We start from the raw sequence: 20,687 nt of genomic DNA, 5'->3' as shown, positions 1-20,687 counted from the left end.
ATCATCCTCTTTAAATCAAGCTCTGAAATTAAAATATTTGTAAACTAATCTGAATTTTTTTTTTGTTTTTGTTTTTGTTTTTTTGTTTTTCAAGACAGGGTTTCTCTGTGGCTTTGGAGCCTGTCCTGGAACTAGCTCTGTAGACCAGGCTGGTCTCGAACTCACAGAGATCCGCCTGCCTCTGCCTCCCGAGTGCTGGGATTAAAGGCAGGCGCCACCATCGCCCGGCTGCTTTTTGTTTTTCAAAACAGGATTTAGAGACCCTGCTAGTCCTTACTGTCCTTGAACTCACTTTGTAGACCAGGCTGGTCTCAAACTCACATAGATCCACCTGCCTGTCTCCCAAGTGTTGGCATGCACCACCACACCCAGCTCTGATATTTTCTTAAAACCAAAAAATTCACCATCTTTATTACCCTTCACAGATATAACTGCCAAGCTTTCTTTGAAGACTTTACATGTGTAAGTCATACAGAACAGTTAATAAAGATAAGCAACTTTATAGCAATCCTGAAAGCTAGGATGGTTTGAACAACCCATAAGTAACAATCACAGGTAAGCTCTAACTCACTCTGCTGGTAATGATAGAATTCTGGAAGAGACAGCACGTGCGAGCAGCCAGGTCCCACAGGCCTCTCCTTAATAGGCGTTCCACACAGCGCTCAACAGACAACAGGGAAAGATGGGAGATTTTCCCATTAAAGTGTAAACAGAACAACTCATTCTTGTAGACAGCTACATCCTGAATATCTACAAAAAACAAAAACACAAAGGCGAACAGACAAGACATTAATCAAATACCTCTTGCTCTTTTTCTGGGGAAGCAGCTTAGCGATTGGGCTCTTGCCCCACTCTTGATCCCCAGCAGTGGAAGGGAAACCCTATAATTTTTACATGGGCTAAAATCATACTTACAAAAATCTTAAATAAGATTTTGCTCGCCAAGCTGTGGTAGGGCATGCCTTTAATCCCCGCCCTCAGGAGGCAGAGGCAGGAGGAGGATCTTGTGAGTTCCAGGCCAGTCTGGTCTGCAGAGTGAGTTTCAGAACAGCCAAGGCTACACAGAGAAACCCTGTCCTGGAAAAAATGATTCGGCTCAGTGTAGTTTCATTTCTTTTCATACTTGTACTTCAATGAAGAAGTCATAGTTAGACACTTTTCTAAGATTAGAAAACAAATGAGCTTTCTGATCTAAAATCCTAATTTTAAAATGCTAATTCCTGTGAAAAGGAATTGGGAGTACAAAAGTAGAGCGTATGCTTTGAGTCAGACTATAACATTTGAGAAAATTACCACCTGGCACTCACATGAATAGATTTTAACAAGTATATAAATGGATGAATCTTGCATGAGTAGGTATGAACACCATGAAAGAATTTAACATACTAATTTGCAAGGGACATCCTCAATTAGTGGAAAAAAGCCTATAAGAAATCAATGTGAATCAATCATGACCTCCCTCCTTTCTCTGCAGAAAAGACTCTAAAAGTCAAAGCCAAAGCACTATCTTACCAGCTATGCTAAACTTTCCCATATTTCTGGTTTCAACCATGAGTACAGGGACTGGTTTTCTGTTAGTCACATACAATGACTATTCCCTGCATTTTCAACTTCTCACATTATAAAATAATCATAATATAATTAATTTTCACACACAATTAAAAGACTAAAAGTTACTTAAGAAAGAAAAATACAATTACCCTTGAATTCACTCCAAAGAAGAACTTGAATATTCTGAGGAATGAAAATATAAATTCCTTTTTCTGTCCATGTCAGCACACAGTGTTCACTGGAAGAGAAAATAAAAGAGGTCAAAAACAAAACAAAACACCTTCATGTACACTAGAGCACAGAACTTTAAAATTCTCTGGACTCAATCTCTCATTGACTATTAAAGTAAAATCAACAATACAAAGGAAATACAGCAGTGGCCCAGCTGATTCAACCTCACCATCTTCTTCCTAAGCCCAATAAAAACATAGGATCAAGTGGTGTCAAGTTGGGAAAATTCAGGCACAAACACAAATAACTTCTATGAAAAAAAGAGACTTATCTATGGAAAAATAAAAACCTATTAAGAGGGAATTATGTGATCCTTATGCAACTTCTCAATAAAACAGACAGATACTCTTTTAAATAGACCAGTAACTTATAGTCAATCAACTCAGGAATCCCTATCAAGAAAGGCAAAATTCTGACTTGATCTGTGTATGTAGGTGAACACAGGCTAAGAAGACCTGGCCAAGTCCATCCGTACCAGAAGTATTAAGAAGGGCTCCGGCTATATTCTCTAATGAGGCCCATTAAGCTACAAAAGTGCTATTTTGTCAGAGAGGTAATCACATGCCAGGGTTATTCAGCGTGAAGGCAGAAGACCTCACATTTAGACTGCAGAGTGCAGCCACCAAAGCTGGAGCTTCCCTCTGAACCTCACAGGACTTTCTCCCTCATTTCCCACCAGAAACTCTGGTCCTTTCTTCAGTACACATCCCTGACTCTCTAGCTGTCTCCCCTATATCTATAGACGTCACTTCCTTTCGCGTGGCTGCCAGGTTGTTACCAAGCACACGTGCTCTCCCAGCCTAGCCTGATGCCCCACAGTCCACAGTCTAGCACCTTCTCCTGAGGTGGCTACTTCTTGTCCACTGCTTCATCGTGCACTGCAGTCTATTTTGCAGAAAGAAATATCTCCAACAAGATTATAATCCTGAGAACTTGCAGCTTTTTTCCATATATATCCAACAGTATATAATCACATGCCTATGATCATAATCAGTAAAATTGGTAAAATACCTTTAAGAGCCAGAGGGGATATTCAACTTGTAAAATTTATTTTTTAATTACATTTTTTGTTTGTTTTTGCTTTAGCTTTTGTTTTTCAAGGCAGTGTTTCTCTATATAGCTCTGGCTGTCCTGGAGCTCAGAGGTCCGCCTGCTTCAGCCTCATAAGTGCTGGGACTAATGGCATGCACCATCACAACAGGCTAAAAATTCTATCTTTATTTACTTTGTGTGTATGTGTATGGGAATGCATGTGACAGAAACATTTGTGAAGGTTAGAGGACAACTTGCAAAAATCTGTTCTCTCCTTTGACCGTGTGGATCTCATGGCTCAGACTCAGGTAATCAGGCTCGGTAGTAGGCACCTTTATCCACTGAGCCATTTCAGACACCAACTCGCAAAATGCCCTAGATGTAATAATCCAAGGGCTGAGAGAGGGCTCAGTGGTTAAAAACATTGATTGCTTTCCCAGAAGACCTGGGTCAATTCCCAGCACCCACATGGCAACTCACAACTGTCTGTAACTCCAGTTCCAGGGGATCTGACACCCTCACACAGATATATATGCAGGCAAAACAATAATGCACACAAAATTTTTAAAAAAAAGGAAGAAAGGAGAAAAGAAATAATAACCCAGAGGCTGGAAAGTTAGTTCAGTGGTTAAGGGCATTCTGTTCTTCCAGAGGACCCAAGTTCAGTTCCCAGGACCCATAACCAACAGCTTATAACTGCTGCCAACTCTAGCAACAGGGGATCCAATATGCTATCTTCAGACTTCCTTCACCACCCCACACACAGAGCAGATATGTAAACACACACACACACACCTAAGTGAAATGAATATAAAAGAAATAGCAGATAGCAGTCTGGATTAAATGAAAGATACAAAGGAGACATAAGAGCCCATACTTATAATTTGTAACATTCTTCATCCTCTTATTCCTTCACTGGTAATAAACCAGGACACCAAAGCTAAAAGAATTATTTAAGGAGTCAAAGAAAAAATTTAAACAAAAAATTCAAAGAAGGCTGGCCATTGTGCCATACACCTTTAATCCCAGCACTCAGGAGGCAGAGGCATGTGGATCTCATTGAGTTTGAGGCCAGCCTGGTCTACCCAGCAAGTTTTAGGCCAGCCAGGACTACACAGAGAAAGCCTGTCTCAAAACAAATAGATGATAAATAGATTAGATAGATAGATAGATAGATAGATAGATAGATAGATAGATAGATAGATAGATAGATAAAGTCAAGGAAGCTGGGCAGAAGCCTATGATCACAGCACTAAGGACACTAAGGCAAGAGGATTGTCACAAGTTCAAAGCCAGCCTGTGCTACAAAGCAAGTACAGGGCTAACCAGGGCTATGCAGCACTCTTAACAGTAACAACAACAAAGTCAGAGATAAGAAAGTGACACCAATGTACCTTCAGAAAATACAACACGGGGCTGGAGAGATGGCTCAGCGGTTAAGAGCATTGCCTGCTCTTCCAAAGGTCCTGAGTTCAATTCCCAGCAACCACATGGTGGCTCACAACCATCTGTAGGGAGGTCTGGCGCCCTCTTCTGGCCTTCAGGCATACACACAGACAGAATATTGTATACATAATAAATAAATATTTAAAAAAAAAAAAAAAAAGAAAATACAACACATAAGAAACTGGCAACCAGCCGGGCGGTGGTGGCGCACGCCTTTAATCCCAGCACTTGGGAGGCAGAGGCAGGCGGATCTCTGTGAGTTCGAGACCAGCCTGGTCTACAAGAGCTAGTTCCAGGACAGGCTCCAAAACCACAGAGAAACCCTGTCTCGAAAAACCAAAAAAAAAAAAAAAAAAAGAAACTGGCAACCATCTATAACTCCAGTTCCAAGATATCTGGAGGCCCGAGACACACGTGGGTCATATACACACATATAGAAAGAACACTCATACATATTAAGTAAATATATCCAAAAATATTTTTTAGAGAATGCCTCCATGTGAGATTTGGAGGGTACCAGCAGAAACACCGTAAGACACAAATGTGGGGGCAAGAACAAACAAACAGAACAGAAGCAGCTTGCCTGCTATTGTTTTTCAAAAGCAGCCTTCATCGAATGAACGGCTGTCTGATGGTCTAACGTGTACTTAGCACTGTGATAATCAAATGAATACTGATAGTGGCAATGACTGAGGGATGACGTCGTCTGAAGAAAGGACAGAGAAACAAGTATCTAACCCACGCCAGAGCAGTCATGAAGGCAAAGCAGCATCAATTACTGCTGAGAAAGCTAAGCTTGACCCTGAAAGGCCTGGCTTCCTGCAGCAAGGGAGGTAAGAGAGTTCCCTTTAAATTACTAAATTCAAAGTGCCAGTCTACCTGGAGAAGCAAGCATGCTCCTAAGAAGGAATACATTCTTTTTACCCCCCGACCCCGGAGCTGAGGACCAAACCCAGGAGCACTTGCATACCTAGCAAGTGCTCTGTCACTGAGCTAAATCCCCAACCTGAGAAAAAAAATACAATCTCTAACATAGCTAGGTCACTCCACACATCACATATTCAACAAATATTTATAAAATGACTGCCATCTACCAGCAACCACATGGTGGCTCACAGCCATCTATCATGAGATATGGTGCCCTCTTCTGGTGTACAGGTTTATGCATGGAGGCCGAATGCTGTATACATAATAAATAGTTCTTTTAAAAAAGAGAGAGAGAGCCAACTAACAGATGTCATGACTCAAATGAACTTAACAGACATCTATAGAACATTCCACCCAAACACAAAAGAATGTACCTTCTTCTCCTCATGGAACCTTCTGAAAAACTGACCACATACTCAGTAACAAAGCAAACCCCCACAGATTAAAAAAAAAGAAGAAGAAAAGAAAAAAGAAAAAGAAACTGGAATAGTGCCTTTATCTTATTGGAATACCACAATGAACCTGACAGAGGAGAAAGTGGGAAGTAGTCTTCAATGCACGACCACAGGAATCCACTTCCTACGTATAACCCCAGGAGCACAGACACTGAGAGCAACAATAAATAAATGTGACCTCCTGAAACTGAGAAGCTTCTGTAAAGCAAATAAGACAAAAAAGCAGCCTACTGAATGGGAAAATATTTCCACCAACCCCACATCAGACAAAGGACTGACCTCCAAAATATAGAAAGAACTCAAGAAATTAGACATCAAAATACCAAATAACCCAATTTAAAAAATGGGGCACAGACCTAAACAGAGAATTCTCAACAGAAATATCTCAAATGGCCAAAAGACGCTTAAGGAAATTCTCAACATCCTTAGCCATCAGGGAAATGCAAATCAAAACAACTCTGAGATACCATCTTACACTTGTCAGAATGGCTAAGATCAAAAACATCAATGATAGCATATGCTGGAGAGGATGTGAAGTAAGGGGAACACTCTGGGAATGGAAACTTGTATAGCCACTCTGGAAATCAGTATGGCAGTTTCTTAGAAAACGGGGAGATCAAACTACCACAGGATCCAGCAATACCACTCTTGAGCATATACCTAAAGGATGCTCAATGATGCTACAAGGACATTTGTTCAACTATGTTCACAGCAGCATTAATTTTAATATCCAGAACCTAGAACAACCTAGATGCCCCTCAATTGAAAAATGAATAAAGAAATTTGGTACATTTACAAAGTGGAGTACTACTCAGTGGTTAAAAAAAATAGCATCTTGAAATTTGCATGCAAATAGATGGCATATACTCACTCATAAGTGGACACTAGCTGTAAAGCAAAGGATAACAAGCCTACAGTCCATGACCCCAGAGAAGATAAGTAACAATAAGAACCCTAAGAGAAACCCTGGGAAGGGGAAATAGACAAAATATCCCGAGAAAATTGGGGCGCAGGGAGAAGGAAAGGTTGAAAGGGAGGAAGAGGGGAGACAGAGGAGAACTTGAAGGAATGGAATAGTCAAATGGGGGAAGGACAGAGTCAGAGAGGAAGGAAAGAGATACCTTGATAAGGGAGCTATTATGGGGCTAGCAAGAAACCTGGCACTAGAGAAGTTCCCAATAATCCACAAGGATGACCCCAGCTAAGACCCTAAGCAGTAGAGTAGAGGGTGCCCAAACTGGCCTTGCGCTGTAGTCAGATTGAAGAATGTCTTAAATGTCACCATAGAACCTTCGTCCAGCAACTGATGAAAGCAGAGGCGGAGAGCCACAGCAGAGCCCTGGGCTGAGCTCCCAAAGTCCAGTCATAGAGTAGGAGGAATGAGAATATGAGCAAAGAGGTCAAGACCATGACGGGGTCATCCACTGAAACAGCTTACCTGGGCTAATGGGAGCTCACCAACTGTGGTCAGACAGGGAAGGGATCAGCATAGGACCAAAGTAGGCCCTCTGAATGTGGATGACAGTTGTACGGCTGGGACAGACTGTGGGGGTCACTGGAGTGGTACCAGGATTTATCCTTATTGCTTGTACTGGCTTTTTGGAACCCACTGTCTTTGGATGGATACCTTGCTCAGCTTAGATATAGTAGGGAGGGCCTTGGACCTTCCTTAAAGCAATGTGCCTTACCCTCTCTGAAGAGTGGATTGGGGGGTGGGGGGGAGAAGGTGGAGGGAATGGAATGAGGTGAGGGAATGGGAACTGGGATTGGTATGTAAAATGAAAAGCAAGTTTGTTTGTTTTTTTTTAATAAAATTTAAAGAAAAAAAAGCTGGAAGCGGGGCTAGAGATATAGTTCAGGGGTTAAAACTACTGGCTGCTCTTCCAGAGGAAATAAATGCAATTCCTGGCACATACACAGTGGCTCATAACTGTCTGTAACTGCAGTTCCAAGAGAGCTGGAACCAGTCATACAAGTGGTGTACAGACATATAAACAGGCAAAACACTCATGTGTAAAGTAAGATTTTAAAAAAAACTCACACACACACAGACACACTAAAGTTAAAAGGCCTGGATGTAGTAACAAGCAACAGTAGTCCCAGTTACTTGGGAAACTGAGAAAGGAATTACTTGGGCCCAAGAATTGGAGGTCAGCCTTAACAACACAGCAAGAATCTATCCTGGGATTCAGCTCCCTTGTAGACTGCTTGCCTAGCGTGCATAAGACCAAGTCTGACTCCCAGAAACACATAAAAAATTTTTTTAAGCTGACTGGTTGGAGTTTAGCTTATGGGAAGAGGAATCACTCAGCTATACAGGCCCTGTATTCAAACTCTAACATCATTTTTTAAACAACTGAAAAACAGGCTGGGCAGTAGTGGCACACATCTTTAATTCCAGCATTCAAGAGGCAAAGGCAAGCAGATCTCTGAGTTCGAGGCCAGTCTGAACTACAAAGTGAGTTCCAGGACAGCCAGGACTACATAGTGAGACCATCTTGGAAAAAATGAAACAACAACAAATCCGAAAATTATAAAAGCAAATACTTCTGAATAAAGAGAAAAGGACAAAGGAAAAACTTACCTAAGATGCAAGAGTTTGGGGAATGACAAAGACTGGGAGGATCCAACTGCAGGATCATACTGAGGCTCTGATCTGGAAGGCAAACACACCTGCTGACGGTTTGATTACAACCTAAAAGAGTACTTTTTGCAATATAGAGAAAATTTCAACTTGAAAACCACTTCAAGAGTCTAAATTGCACCTCGCTTTACTCAAGTCATTTTAGTCATAAGAAAGACAACTGCTTAAGGACTGTTCTGGTATCTCTAAATCTTGACAGAAATTATACCCCACTCTCACAAGGAATAGTCAAATCTTGGACATTCCACAACACTATAGATTTTAACCCAATGCTCCAGGAAGTCCCATGCAGAGAATGGCTACCTTGTAGTGATCACAGGAAGGGGTGGCAATGACAAGAGCTTCTTGAACTGGTGTGTACTCAGCACTTCCCCATCAAAGTTCACTTCCCACATCCTGGAGCCCGGGCGTGCACAGTAAATCAAAGGCTGCTGGCCCCCAGCAAATTTTCCAGGGAAGAAACAAGCTCCATATTCTCCATCTCTTTCTTTGTTTCCAATTTTCCAAAACTTTTCCCTAATTTCCAGAAACAAAGACAAAGCAGGCTTATTTACAAAAAAGAAATGTTAAAAACAATCATATTAAGGAACTGAGAATAGCACTACAAATTAGCATGGCCATATAACCCACACACCCACATGTCCTTTTCCTCTTTCTGTTCTCTGTACTACACCAGAAAACAATGGCATGGATTGGTCCAAACAGGGCTGGTTACCGTAACCACTCTGTGACAGGAAGCCAAGATCTTCGTTTCAGTGCTGTTTATTAACAAGAGAATGAGGACAGCCTGTTTCAGATCCAAAAGGCATTACTGCTAAAAACCACTCTGTTCACCTGTGAATCTTACTGACCACTTTCCAAATCACTATGTATAGCACAATTCTTTGGACATTCCATGCAGGCTCTTCCTCTACCTTTCCAAATGTCTCCCTCACTACAAATATTCAATTAACTCTTCCTTTTCTTAAAATCTTTTGAAATTCTGTGTCCTGGAACATTCTGCTCCCTTAGCAGTGTCCATGAGTTAGATATGAGAGCTAAGTTGCATGGGAAACAGAGTGATAATGATCAGCTTCTTCCTAAAAACTCCTGTTATCTATTCTCTTTCTGTTTCTTGTCTTTTGGGTTTTGGCTTTCTTTGTTGAACCAGGATCTCCCTCTGTAGCCCAGGCTGACCTAGAACTTACTATGTGGCCAGGTTAGATTTGAACTCTCAGCAGTTCTCTTGCCCCAGCCTCCCAAATGCTGAGATTACAATCATAACTTTCTTTTTACAAACAAACTAATGGGTTCCACTCTGACATTTCACGCATGTACGCCATGTACTCTGCTTGTAATTACCTCCCCATTAGCCTCTTAATTTCCTCTCCTACTAGTCCCTTCTCCATCTGCTTTGACAAGATCCAGATGCAGTTAAACAAGCACATATGCTTCTTCACTAAACATCCACATATAATTCTAGACTGCACATGAGCGACAGCGTGCAGTGTTTGTCCCTTTCCTCCGCCTTCTCCTCCGGTCATTCATGTGTAAGCATGTGTGCATATGTTTTTATTCAAGTCTAGATTCTACATTTGTCTATTTCTTTTCGTTTTAAGTCTGCTTCATGACTTGCCTGCATCATTTTTCCTTTGAAAAATGTCCTAGGCTTCCATTTGCTCAATTATCTGTTTCTTATACTCTGCTTTTGCAGCAAGTACCACATCACACATGGCAGTTGAGTCTACTTGAATGGTAGACTAAGAATTACAAATACAGGGTCGGGTCCACAAAAAGCACTTAGTAATTTTGTTTTGTTTGGGGCAGGGTCTAATTACGCAGTCCACAATGGCTTCAAACTCAGTCTGTTAGTCCCCATCTCTGCCCTCAAATACTGAAATTATAGAGGCATGCTCCAGCTCACTAGGCTCATGACCTCAGTCTTTTGTTTGTTTGTTTTCTGAGACAGGGTTTATCTGTGTAACATTCTGGCTGTCCTGGAACTCGCTCTGTAGACCAGGCTGGCCTCAAACTCACTGACATCTGCCTGCCTCTGCCTCCTGAGTGCTGGGATTAAAGGCTTGCACCACCACTGCCAAGCTCAATCTGTTCTTGGAGAATGATTTAATATGCTCTTTAGCAGGAGTCAACTCTGAGACTCTCGATGAATCAATAAATAGTCTTCCACTTATTTGTTTTGTGAATAAACTGTTTTACTATAAGAATCTGGATGTAAAAATGCTTTGAAATATACAGAGCAATAAAAGAAGTTATACTTTTATTTATTATGCTACTTATTTGTTATGTTGCCAAAGAGAGAACCTTGAATTTCTAATCCTCCTGCCTCCATCATTTCAAGTGCTGTAGTTACAATATGTACCACCAAGCCCAGCTTAGGAGTCCCAATTTTTTTTTAAAGATTTATTTATTATGTATACAGTGTTCTGCCTGCATAGATGCCTGCAGGCCAGAAAAGGGCACCATTACAGATGGTTAGGAGCCACCATGTGGTTGCTGGGAATTGAACTCAGAACTTCTGGAAGAACAGTCTGTGCTCTTAACCACTGAGCTATCTGTCCAGTCCACAAGTCCCAAGTTTTAGAGAATGTCATTTGTTGGACAGAATGTGGATTAAAACTAAAAAAGATTATCTGAACTTTTAAATTATATTATCTATTACCCTCCAAACTGAACCCCAGCTAATAGAAGGGGCAGTTCAACATGCTATTTCTGCAGCAGGTTCTACATTACTGCAACTCAACTCCAGCTGTACCCCCATGAAATGAACACTCAACATCTTGTTAATTGCAGAATTCTCACTTTTTAATGCATGCTTGAAGTTCTGCATAACAATTCTTTTCTATTCATTAATTTAGTTGAGACAGGGGTCTCTCTACATAGCCCTGAAAATCACTACCTAGCTAAGACCTGCCTCCAATTCAGAATTCTATTGCCTCTGTCTCTTTGAGTGACAGAATTAAAGGCATGTAAAACTAAACCCAGTTTCCTTCTATTTCTTTAACTCCAGGAAGGGTTTTTCTGACTGGCAGTTTTTCATTTCTTGTTCTATTACTTTACTGAGTGGTTACTTTAATTTCAAATTTTATTTGTGTGTCTCTGTGTGTACTTCTATGTCGACCTATGTCTGTTCATGTGGTGCCTGTGTGTTTGTGAAAGAGGGTTGGTCACAGTTCAAAAGATTTCAGTAACTGTGGTGGGCCAACAGCTTGACTACTGAGCTCACTGAGATGGATGCATAGCAAATTTGTAAAGAAGGAATGACCCTAAGAAATAGGGTGTCAGCAAACCAGTCAGGGCCCGCATGTAAAGAATAACCACTGAATACTTCTGAGCATGGGAAATAGCTAAGGAACTTGGGCAGTGATAGGTAATACTCATCTAAGCTGTTTACTAATCTGCTCTGATATTTCACCTCTAAAACATCCCTTTGTCATTCAGTGTTACCTGTGTCTCCAACTTGAGACTTTAGTGGGATTTTGTCAGCTCCACAAAGCCTATAGTAATTCCTTACCCAATGTTGCCCATTAGTAAAATATCATTAAATACACAACAAATTTTAAAAAGTGCAATAGAGAAAATCAGGGCAGTCTTACTCCACACACTGAAGCAAGTGCTTGGCGTTCTCACGGCACTTAGGTGATGTCACAGGGTAGGGCTCACTGATTGTCTTAGTCACCTGTCTGTCTCCTCTTTCTCCTGTTTTCTAATGTCAGCTTTCATTTAACTGGTTCCTTATAACAACTACAAATTTACTGGAAGGGTTCTGGCTCCATGATTAGCAGTACTTGGCCTGAAAATTCTGAAACTCTAGACAGCTGATGTTGTCGCCGGTTAGTATACCTCTCAGTGTCACACAAGAAGGATCGAGTCAGTGAAGACACAAGTAATCTTCCATCCAGATAATCTAACTGGACAACACAGGAGTCGACTGTTATTATTGTCTGAACAGGAAACATCACAAAGGCAGCAGCTGCCTAAAAGGGGAGAAGGAAATACATTCACAATGATGCACACAATCTCTCTGTCTGCCCTGGTAAAACACACCAGGAGTGGCGGCACACACTTAAAGTCTCAATACTCGGGTAATCAAGACAGAAGGACTCCTATGAGATCAAGGCCAGCTCATGCTATGAAGTAAGACCCTATCTTGATAAATTAGAAAAGAAAAAGTTCAAAAAATTTAAAAATAAAGCCATGCAGGGTGACTTATACTTTTAATCCAGCATTTGGGAGGCAGAGGCAGACGGATTTCTGTGAGTTTGAGGCCAGCCTGGTGTACAAATGAGGTCTAGGACACTCAGGTTATGTAGAGAGACCCTGTCTTGATAAATGAATGAATGAGTGGCAGTTAAAAGTACTTATTCTTGTGGAGGTCTAGGGTTCAGTTCCCAGAACCCATACAGTTCTTTACAGCAGTTCATAACTCCAATCCCAGAATGTACAAGACATTTCAGTAAAATACTCATGCATGTAAAATAATGTAAATAAAATAAACCAGAATTTAATTTGTCTATCAGGACATTAAAGTGTCCCTCACTTAAAATTTGTGAGGTTGAAGGTGGTAGCACACACCTTTGACCCCAGTACTTGGAAGGCAGAGGCTAGAGGATCTCTGTAAGTTCAGGGCCAGTCTGATCTACCTATTCAGTTCCAGGACAGCCAAGGCATGAGAAACCCTGTCTCAAAAGAACAAAATAATTAAATAAAAATCTGTGAAATAATTTGATAGCTAACTACAGAAATTTCTCAGTGTTCGGTTCATTATTATCTATTTGTAACTTGGAATGAAAAAAATATTAGTTTTGAAATATATGAGACAATTTTTCTCCTAATGACAGTATTTCTCCTTTTGAATAAAAAGCAAATAAAGTCTTAGCTATATGTAGAGTTTCAACTGCATTTTTACTTTTGGTTTTTTAAGATGGGATTTTCCTGTGTAGCCCTGGCTATCCTAGAACTAAGCAAGCTGGTTTCAAACTCAGAAATCCACTTGCCTCTGCCTCCCAAGTGCTGGGATTAAAAGCATGTGCCACACTGTCCAGCTCAATTGTATTTTAAATCAAACATGTATCAGGAATCAAATAATAACTTTGATGGGTCATGATGGACAAGTCAGAATATTCTGGTATGTCCAGTTAAAGAACAGAAGCTATATTTCTTCTGCCAGCACTCTACACTAAAACAAGTCAGTAAAAGATAAATTCTCCAAGGCTTAGGAAATACGGCAAATAAAACTGTATCCTTCCATTCAAAGCTCCACAAACTAACACCTGACACCACAGCACAGAAGCAAGGAGCTGGAGGGTTTCCTCACCTTTGCTTGTTTCAAAGTGTTGAGTTTGATGGCAGATACTTTGCCTGCATGGTCACCTACAAAGACTCTCAGAACAGCTGTGTCCCAACAGAGAGCAGTAACTTTTCGGCCTTTGTGTTCTGAGGATACATGAATTCGCTCTGGTTTCCCACGACGTTCTTGGTTTAATTCCCAAACAACTACGAGACCTTGACTGCAAATAAGTTATAAGCAAATCAAATCACCACAAAAAAAGTTATGGTAATGACAAAAAAGATACAACTGAATTGCACCATAACATTTACAATATTAAATACAGTGTAAACTCTTGTTTGTAGGGGGAAAAGTAGAAATCAAAGCATTCACTTCTTTGTTTTGGCCATCAAATCAATAATTTAGGAGAACTTAAGTTCTAAATTATCTGTTTCCATTCTCTCTCTCCCCGCCTGTCCGTCTGTCTGTGTGTATGTGTGTCTGTGTGTGCGTGTGTACAAGGTTAGAGATACTGTTAAAATATTTTAATATAGGCTTATACATGAAAATCAGACAAAGCAGGAGGTTCTGAGAGAAAAGTAAGACATACCCAGGTGTGAGCAGGGACTCCTCAAGGAGAGGCGGCTCTTCCCATTTTATTTATTTTTTTTTAAAGATTTATTTATTTATTATGTATACAACATTCTGCCTTGATATATGCCTGCACTCCAGAGAAGGGTGCCGGATCTCAGTACAGATGGTTGTGAACCACCATGTGGTTGCTGGGAATTGAACTCAGGACCTCTAAAAGAGCAGTCAGTGCTCTTAACCTCTGAGCCATCTCTCCAGCCCCTGGCTCTTCCCATTTTAGATGTTGTTGCCTCAAATCAGCATTTTTCACAAACACTAAGGTGACCAAATACCGCTCCCAGATGGCTTGGGCACTGAGCAGATATGATTCCTCAGGATACAAATTTCCATGCTAAACCAGTACAATGCTAGGTGACATGAAATGATTGGTCACCCTAACAACAAGCACACTTGTCAGCTTAACATGCACTTAGAAAAGACTGCCATTCAAAGAGTATCTTACCTGGTAGCTACAGCAACATAGTCATCATCATGCGAACAGCAGGCAATCTGAGTGATCGCACCTTCCTAGGGCATCAGACAGAGAACAGTTAGTTTGTCTCCATTCTTCTTTTACTCTAAATGATTAATTACATTGGAAAAGTTCACATTCAAGAAAGCATACTCCAACCAATGTGTGAATGTCCTCGTTCTTACCCGGTGAGAGAGAAACAGCCTTTGCTTCCAGCCGTCTTTCTGAATAAGATTGAGTCCTCCTCCTGTGCTGCCCAGTGCCAGCCATTTCCGAGACACAGCTATGCTGGTGCACTGAGAGCATGAAGAGACAAGCGTGAGATGATTGTGCCATTACCACTATGCACTGGGATGCAGCTTGGTTGCAGGACAATTGCCTGGAACTGACAAAACATAAGCTGCATTCCCAGAACTGTCAAAAATAACCCTGGAAATGAGTGCTCACTGCATCCCTTCCATCTTCCCCTGCCCAGAAGGACAGAATGAACAGCACTCATTTCTAAATCTAGAATGCTGAAATATACCAAAGAACATTTTGCTTTTAAACTTCTAGTTGAATCTCAAAAAGCTGAATAGGTTCACTTATGTTAATGAGTAATTTTTCTTTGTTACAAGCCAATTATTAAATGGTTCATATTTTGGTCAGGCCATTCCAGTGCTGACCACAATAGGAGGAAACTAAATAATTACCAGGAACAAAAGAGCTACTTCAATCATTTTCTCACTTAAATCATTTCTATCTGCAGAACCAGCACATACACCACAGCCCTTATAGCAAATGAAACTGGGAGGCCTCAGGTGCAGGTCTCATATCGCCATGTCTCTTCAAAATCATTTTTTGTTTGTTTTTTGTTTGTTTTTAAATATTTATTTATTTATTTATTATGTATACAATATTCTGTCTGTGTGTATGTCTGCAGGCCAGAAGAGGGCACCAGACCTCATTACAGATGGTTGTGAACCACCATGTGGTTGCCGGGAATTGAACTCAGGACCTTTGGAAGAGCAGCCAATGCTCTTAACCACTGAGCCATCTCTCCAGCCCTCAAAATCATTTTTGACTGAGCCACCAGAGCAAGTTGTGGTCATGCTGTACACAATTCTTGTGTCAGAATGTGTTAATAAGTTGACTAAAAACCATTCCTAATCCTCTTCAACTTTCTTTCCAACACAGAAGTTGACAAATCCAAGTATTCACTTTTGTAGGTTCCTTTGCTGCCATGGGTGGCCAAGGTATTCAGTCCCAGCCAGTGGACTCGCTTGCTAGAAACTTCTTGGGAAGCTTTGTCTTCTCTAATGAAAAGTAGAGTTAAGAAAATGTCCAAACCTTTGTTCTTGGCCCCTCATTCTTGCTGGAGTTACTAATGTAGACAAGATGAGTAAGGCCAGGCAGGATATTATATCACTACTACCACTGTAATTAAGCCAATAGATATGATGGGAGAAGAGGGATGGAAAAACATGAGTAATGTGTTCAATTACAAGAACAAGCCACACATGCAAAAACATGTTTCCATAGAGGCATATGAACAACAACAGCTGACAGAAGCTCACTCCTATCTGCTACACCTGGGAGGAGCACAGAAACATATTCTAAGAACAATTCTGTGTTTTGAAGGAACTGTCTTGTTTCTTGGCGTGTTCTCAAACACTCCAAATTCTCCCACAATTCCACTCTTGGCCTGTGTCCAACAGTACGGTGTGCTGTAACTTGCAGCTGAGAACACTGCTGATGGTGACCTTCACCACTGTGGACTGCACTGGCCTGGCTGTTGCTTCCTCTTCTCCCTTTTTTCAGAGGACCCAGACCTGCAATGGGACATCAGGCTTATGTCTGCAATCCCAGCACTGAGGAAGCTCAGGCAGGCATTTCACCATGAATGTGGGACTAGCCTGGGCTACACAGTGAGTTCCAACAAATTTGGGCAATAGAGTGAGACTCTGTTGAGAGAGAGACAGAGAGACAGAGAGACAGAGAGACAGAGAGACAGAGAGAGAGAGAGAGAGAGAGAGAGAGAGAGAGAGAGGAGAAGGGAAGGGGGAAGGGGAAGGGAAGGGAGAAGGGTGGGTGATTTAAGGCAACAACAAAAATTTAAGAATAAAATCATTTGTGATTAAGATTTTATTCTTCACTGTGACTTTCCTGTGTTTGTTCAAGAATCTGAGGTTTCAGAGAACCATGTACTTTCCAAGGAGCTAACTGGCTTTTGCCTTATTCCCTACACATGGCTGTATCAAAGTTCTCCTCTTGAAGTAAGTGCAGTAATTCATGTTGTTCAAAATAGGGTATGCTCATTTATACTATTTTAATGCCAATAAAGTACATTACTTCCTAAGAGAAGACAGTAAGACTACCAAGAAGAAGGAAAATGAGGCAACAGTAGTATATTCCAGAACTGAGAAAGAATCAATTGATAGTTCAAAAAATACAGAAAGAGCTACTTCCATGTAAGGTAAAACAGGCAAAAGCCCCAAGAGTCCACAAAACAAGAGGGGCAAGAACACAGGTAGGAGCAAGAATGGCAGAGCACACAAACACATTTTTGGATATAAAATGAAAGTAATGGGCTACATAAGACTCTGTCTCAAGGCAGAAGTTCACCTTTAGACGACTAGAATCCAGCCGCAAAGCTGTGAGTAACGGGTCCAAGGACTCAAATTCTGCAAGAACATGGCTGTAGGCTTCTGGTATCACTGGCACAAAAGTCATTTAGGCAGAAAGATGAAGGTTGTTCTGCAAAGGATTTCCCACTAAAACAAAATTAAAAATATAATTTAAAATTATCACTCATTCAACATATATTAACATTCAACAGAGAAAGAAGCAACCATCTCTAGAAATTGGGCGTTGGGGGGCAGACCTAAATATCAATTACATGCAAAGGTTCATTCACACTGTGAAGGACATACCTAGATTATATGCAAAAGTTCATTCACACTGTGAGGGACATACCTAGGTATCAATTACATGCAAAGGTTCATTCACACTGTGCCATTCCCTAACTCTCAGAATTTTAGGTCTGGTTTCCGAGTCCTTCCCCAGTTCTATCCCACTATAGTGTGGAACAATTTAAGTAAGAAAAATGAATAGACTAGGACTTAAAAGGAAAACTTGCCAAGCTCCTCAAGGGTAAGGTAGCAATCCCACTGTTTCTTTATATCATAAGTCATCTGTCTATAGGAAGCTTTCGTTAAGAGGCAACCTTGAGCTAGGAATGATGGCGCACGCCTTTAATTCCAGCACTCAGGAGGCAAAGGCAGGTGAGTTAAAGGCCATCCTGGTCTACAGAATGAGTTCCAGGACAGGCTCCAAAGCTACAGAGAACTCTGTCTCAAAAAAACAACAAATATAATGCCAAATGAAACATTTTATCTATTCAACTACTCTCAAGCACATTTTGGGGGGAATTGGGAGTCAAATGTCACCAATTTCCATGGGAAAAAGGAAAAGAAATTGGTGATCTTCCCGGTCTTTGTTGTGTTCAAAGATATTCATCTTTCATATGATCAAAAATCAAATGCTTGCCATCCACTCAATCCTGACAGCACACATGACAAACAAGGAAGCACTTGTATTTGGCGCAGCGTTCACCATGGGCATGACGCCAGAACCTGCAGGCTTTAAGCCGAGGTTCTCATCATCCTCATGAGACTTTCCTCCAGTGTCAGCAGTGCCATGACGGTGTATGAGTCCAGGTATAATTCTGTGAAAGCGGGAGCCCTATAACCAATCACTTCAGTGACCAGTGTGCAAGTTTTCTGCTGCCTTTTGAGCTTTATCTGTAAACAGCTTGAAAGAGGCGAGCTCGAGGGCTTGCCATCAATAGCAAGGAGCACAACAGAGTTGATCGTGGCTAATAAATATCAAGCAGCTACAAGGCACATCGGCAGCTTCAAAACTGCTCCTCACTAATTTAACTTCTCAGTCTTCTACCTACAAAGTTAGTGAAGGAGGAGCAGCAGCAGCTGAGAAGACAGCACAGTGGAAAAGGGTTTAATGCACAGACATGAGCTCAGTCTGGATCTCTGGCACCCACACAGAAGCCTGACAGGGGAGTACATCAAGGAAGACACGTGATATCTACCATTGGCCTCCACATGCAAATGGGTATGGGACACACACACACACACACACCAACACACACAAAAAAGAATTAAAAGTTCTAAAGCAAACAGATACCATGAAAAAGAAATTCAGAAGCATCTGTTTGTATTTTTGACACTATTTTAGAAGCACATTTATTCATTCAGCGAATACGTACTGAGCATCACTCATATGCTAGACATTGGTCTAGAAGATCATAGCAGAGGACAAACAAAAAAATCCTAATCTTCTCAGAGCTTCCAGTGGTAAAACACACAGAAACATGTAGAAGCTGGTTTCTCTTATTTCTGTAGTGTGACAGACTCAAACCCAAGATCTTTACATTCTGGGCAAGTGTTCTATCACTGAGTGTACCTGCCCGCCTTTGTGATTTTTTTTTAATTATATACATGTATTCTCTGATAGTAATATGTTCTCAGTACAACTTGACCTCTATAATTGTATATTCTGTATATAACTGTATATTCTGAAACAAGCAAACAAAATTTAGCACGACTATACTCAAAGTATCTGACAATTCCTTTCCCAAGAAAAATTTCAGTCATTTATCTTTTTTAATTAGTTTATTTTTATATTCATTGGTGTTTGTCAGATCCCCTAGAAGAAGAGCTAAAGAAAGTTGTGAGTTGTCATGTGGATGCTGGGAATTGAACCTGAGTCGTCTGGAAGAGCATCCTCTGGAGGTCACACAGTGCTCTTAACCGCAAAGCTGTTTTTCCAGCCTCCAGTCATTTATCTTTCTTTTTTAAATATTTACTTATTTATTATGTATACAATATTCTGTCTACATGAGTGCCTACAGGCCATAAAGGGCATCAGATCTCATTACAGATGGTTGTGAGCCACCATGTGGTTGCTGGGAATTGAACTCAGGACCTTTGGAAGAGCAGGCAATGCTCTTAACCGCTGAGCCATCACTCCAGCCCTCCAGTCATTTATCTTAAATAGTTAGTAAAATAACAGGGACAGTTGTGAGAATGGACATGATTAATAAAAGAATTCCAGAAAGCAGTTCCAGTCAAATAAAGAGAAAATCACATATACATATACATACATATCCACAGCTCTCATAAGGAATCACAGTTAGTCAGAAAAAACATCCTAAAGAAGTACACTGTTCCCAGGTCAGCTTTTATCATGAAGAAAGGGGAAGGGCTGCAGGCAGAGCTGAAAGAGGAGAGGCAGAAAGTGCTGAAGGTGTTCAGAAAATACAGGTCTTGTCCTCAGTTAAATATAAAGTGGAAATAACAGAGCAAGAAAGCTGTTGCCATAAATTTAGACTTGAGGTACAAAACGCTTTCAACCTTAAGCCAAGGGACCTAACTTAATTTGGTAGGTTGCAGAGTCACAGAAGGATTTACTGTGGAGAATTTATACAATTCCTGTAAAGTGCTACGGGCAGATGCTAGAAAACGTGGATTTAAAAGTAAGGAATGAGTTATGAAGAAGGGAAGATGAGGCATACCCTTTACCCAGAAACTCTGTGGGAAAGAAAACCTCTCTTTTGACATTCTGAGTAGAGAAGACTTAAAACTCATTTGTTACTAGTAGTAACTAAAAGCAAAGAATAGCTTCCTTTTCCATACAATGTTATCTCCTCAGTGCTTCCTTTTTTAGCTTCATCTCCTTACCCTCTCTCCTATTATTCAACTATTCTGGACTATCCTGTTCTTTCCTTCCAGAAATGTGAACTTCTGTAGCTTTAATTATGCTGTTCGAACCAATAAGCCCTACTTTTCTAAAGAGCTGAGTTTAAGCATTGCTTCTGTGTGCTAGCAGATAAATAAAATGAAATAAAAACTTATAAAAACGCCAAGCTTGTAGAAGATGGTGGCAAATGCTTGCTAAAAATCAGTGAACATCTAACATCTTTTTAAAAGGTTGGATTCCCCAAGGGTCACAACGCTCACAAAAAGTAGCCTTGAA

At 40.8% G+C, this 20,687-nt stretch overlaps 1 protein-coding gene across 3 annotated transcripts in view; it reads right to left on the bottom strand.

The window, feature by feature from the left end:
* Hps5 (HPS5 biogenesis of lysosomal organelles complex 2 subunit 2) overlaps positions 1 to 20,687 on the bottom strand; it is a 40,472-nt gene that overhangs the window by 19,009 nt on the left and 776 nt on the right. For all 3 annotated transcript variants that reach the window (XM_057756423.1, XM_057756425.1, XM_057756424.1), the window contains exons 2-10: positions 17,259 to 17,407; positions 14,840 to 14,950; positions 14,646 to 14,710; positions 13,601 to 13,793; positions 12,127 to 12,260; positions 8,590 to 8,802; positions 8,227 to 8,298; positions 1,701 to 1,789; positions 572 to 750 (exon numbers count right to left, since the gene is read on the bottom strand). In XM_057756423.1, the coding sequence (XP_057612406.1) occupies positions 572 to 750; positions 1,701 to 1,789; positions 8,227 to 8,298; positions 8,590 to 8,802; positions 12,127 to 12,260; positions 13,601 to 13,793; positions 14,646 to 14,710; positions 14,840 to 14,950; positions 17,259 to 17,366 (1,164 nt within the window). In that variant the 5' untranslated portion in view covers positions 17,367 to 17,407. The remainder of the gene's footprint in view (positions 1 to 571; positions 751 to 1,700; positions 1,790 to 8,226; positions 8,299 to 8,589; positions 8,803 to 12,126; positions 12,261 to 13,600; positions 13,794 to 14,645; positions 14,711 to 14,839; positions 14,951 to 17,258; positions 17,408 to 20,687) is intronic.

This window comes from Chionomys nivalis, chromosome 23, assembly GCF_950005125.1.
Source record: "Chionomys nivalis chromosome 23, mChiNiv1.1, whole genome shotgun sequence".
Classification (NCBI taxonomy): domain Eukaryota; kingdom Metazoa; phylum Chordata; class Mammalia; order Rodentia; family Cricetidae; genus Chionomys; species Chionomys nivalis.
This window is presented reverse-complemented; position numbering and strand designations above follow the sequence as displayed.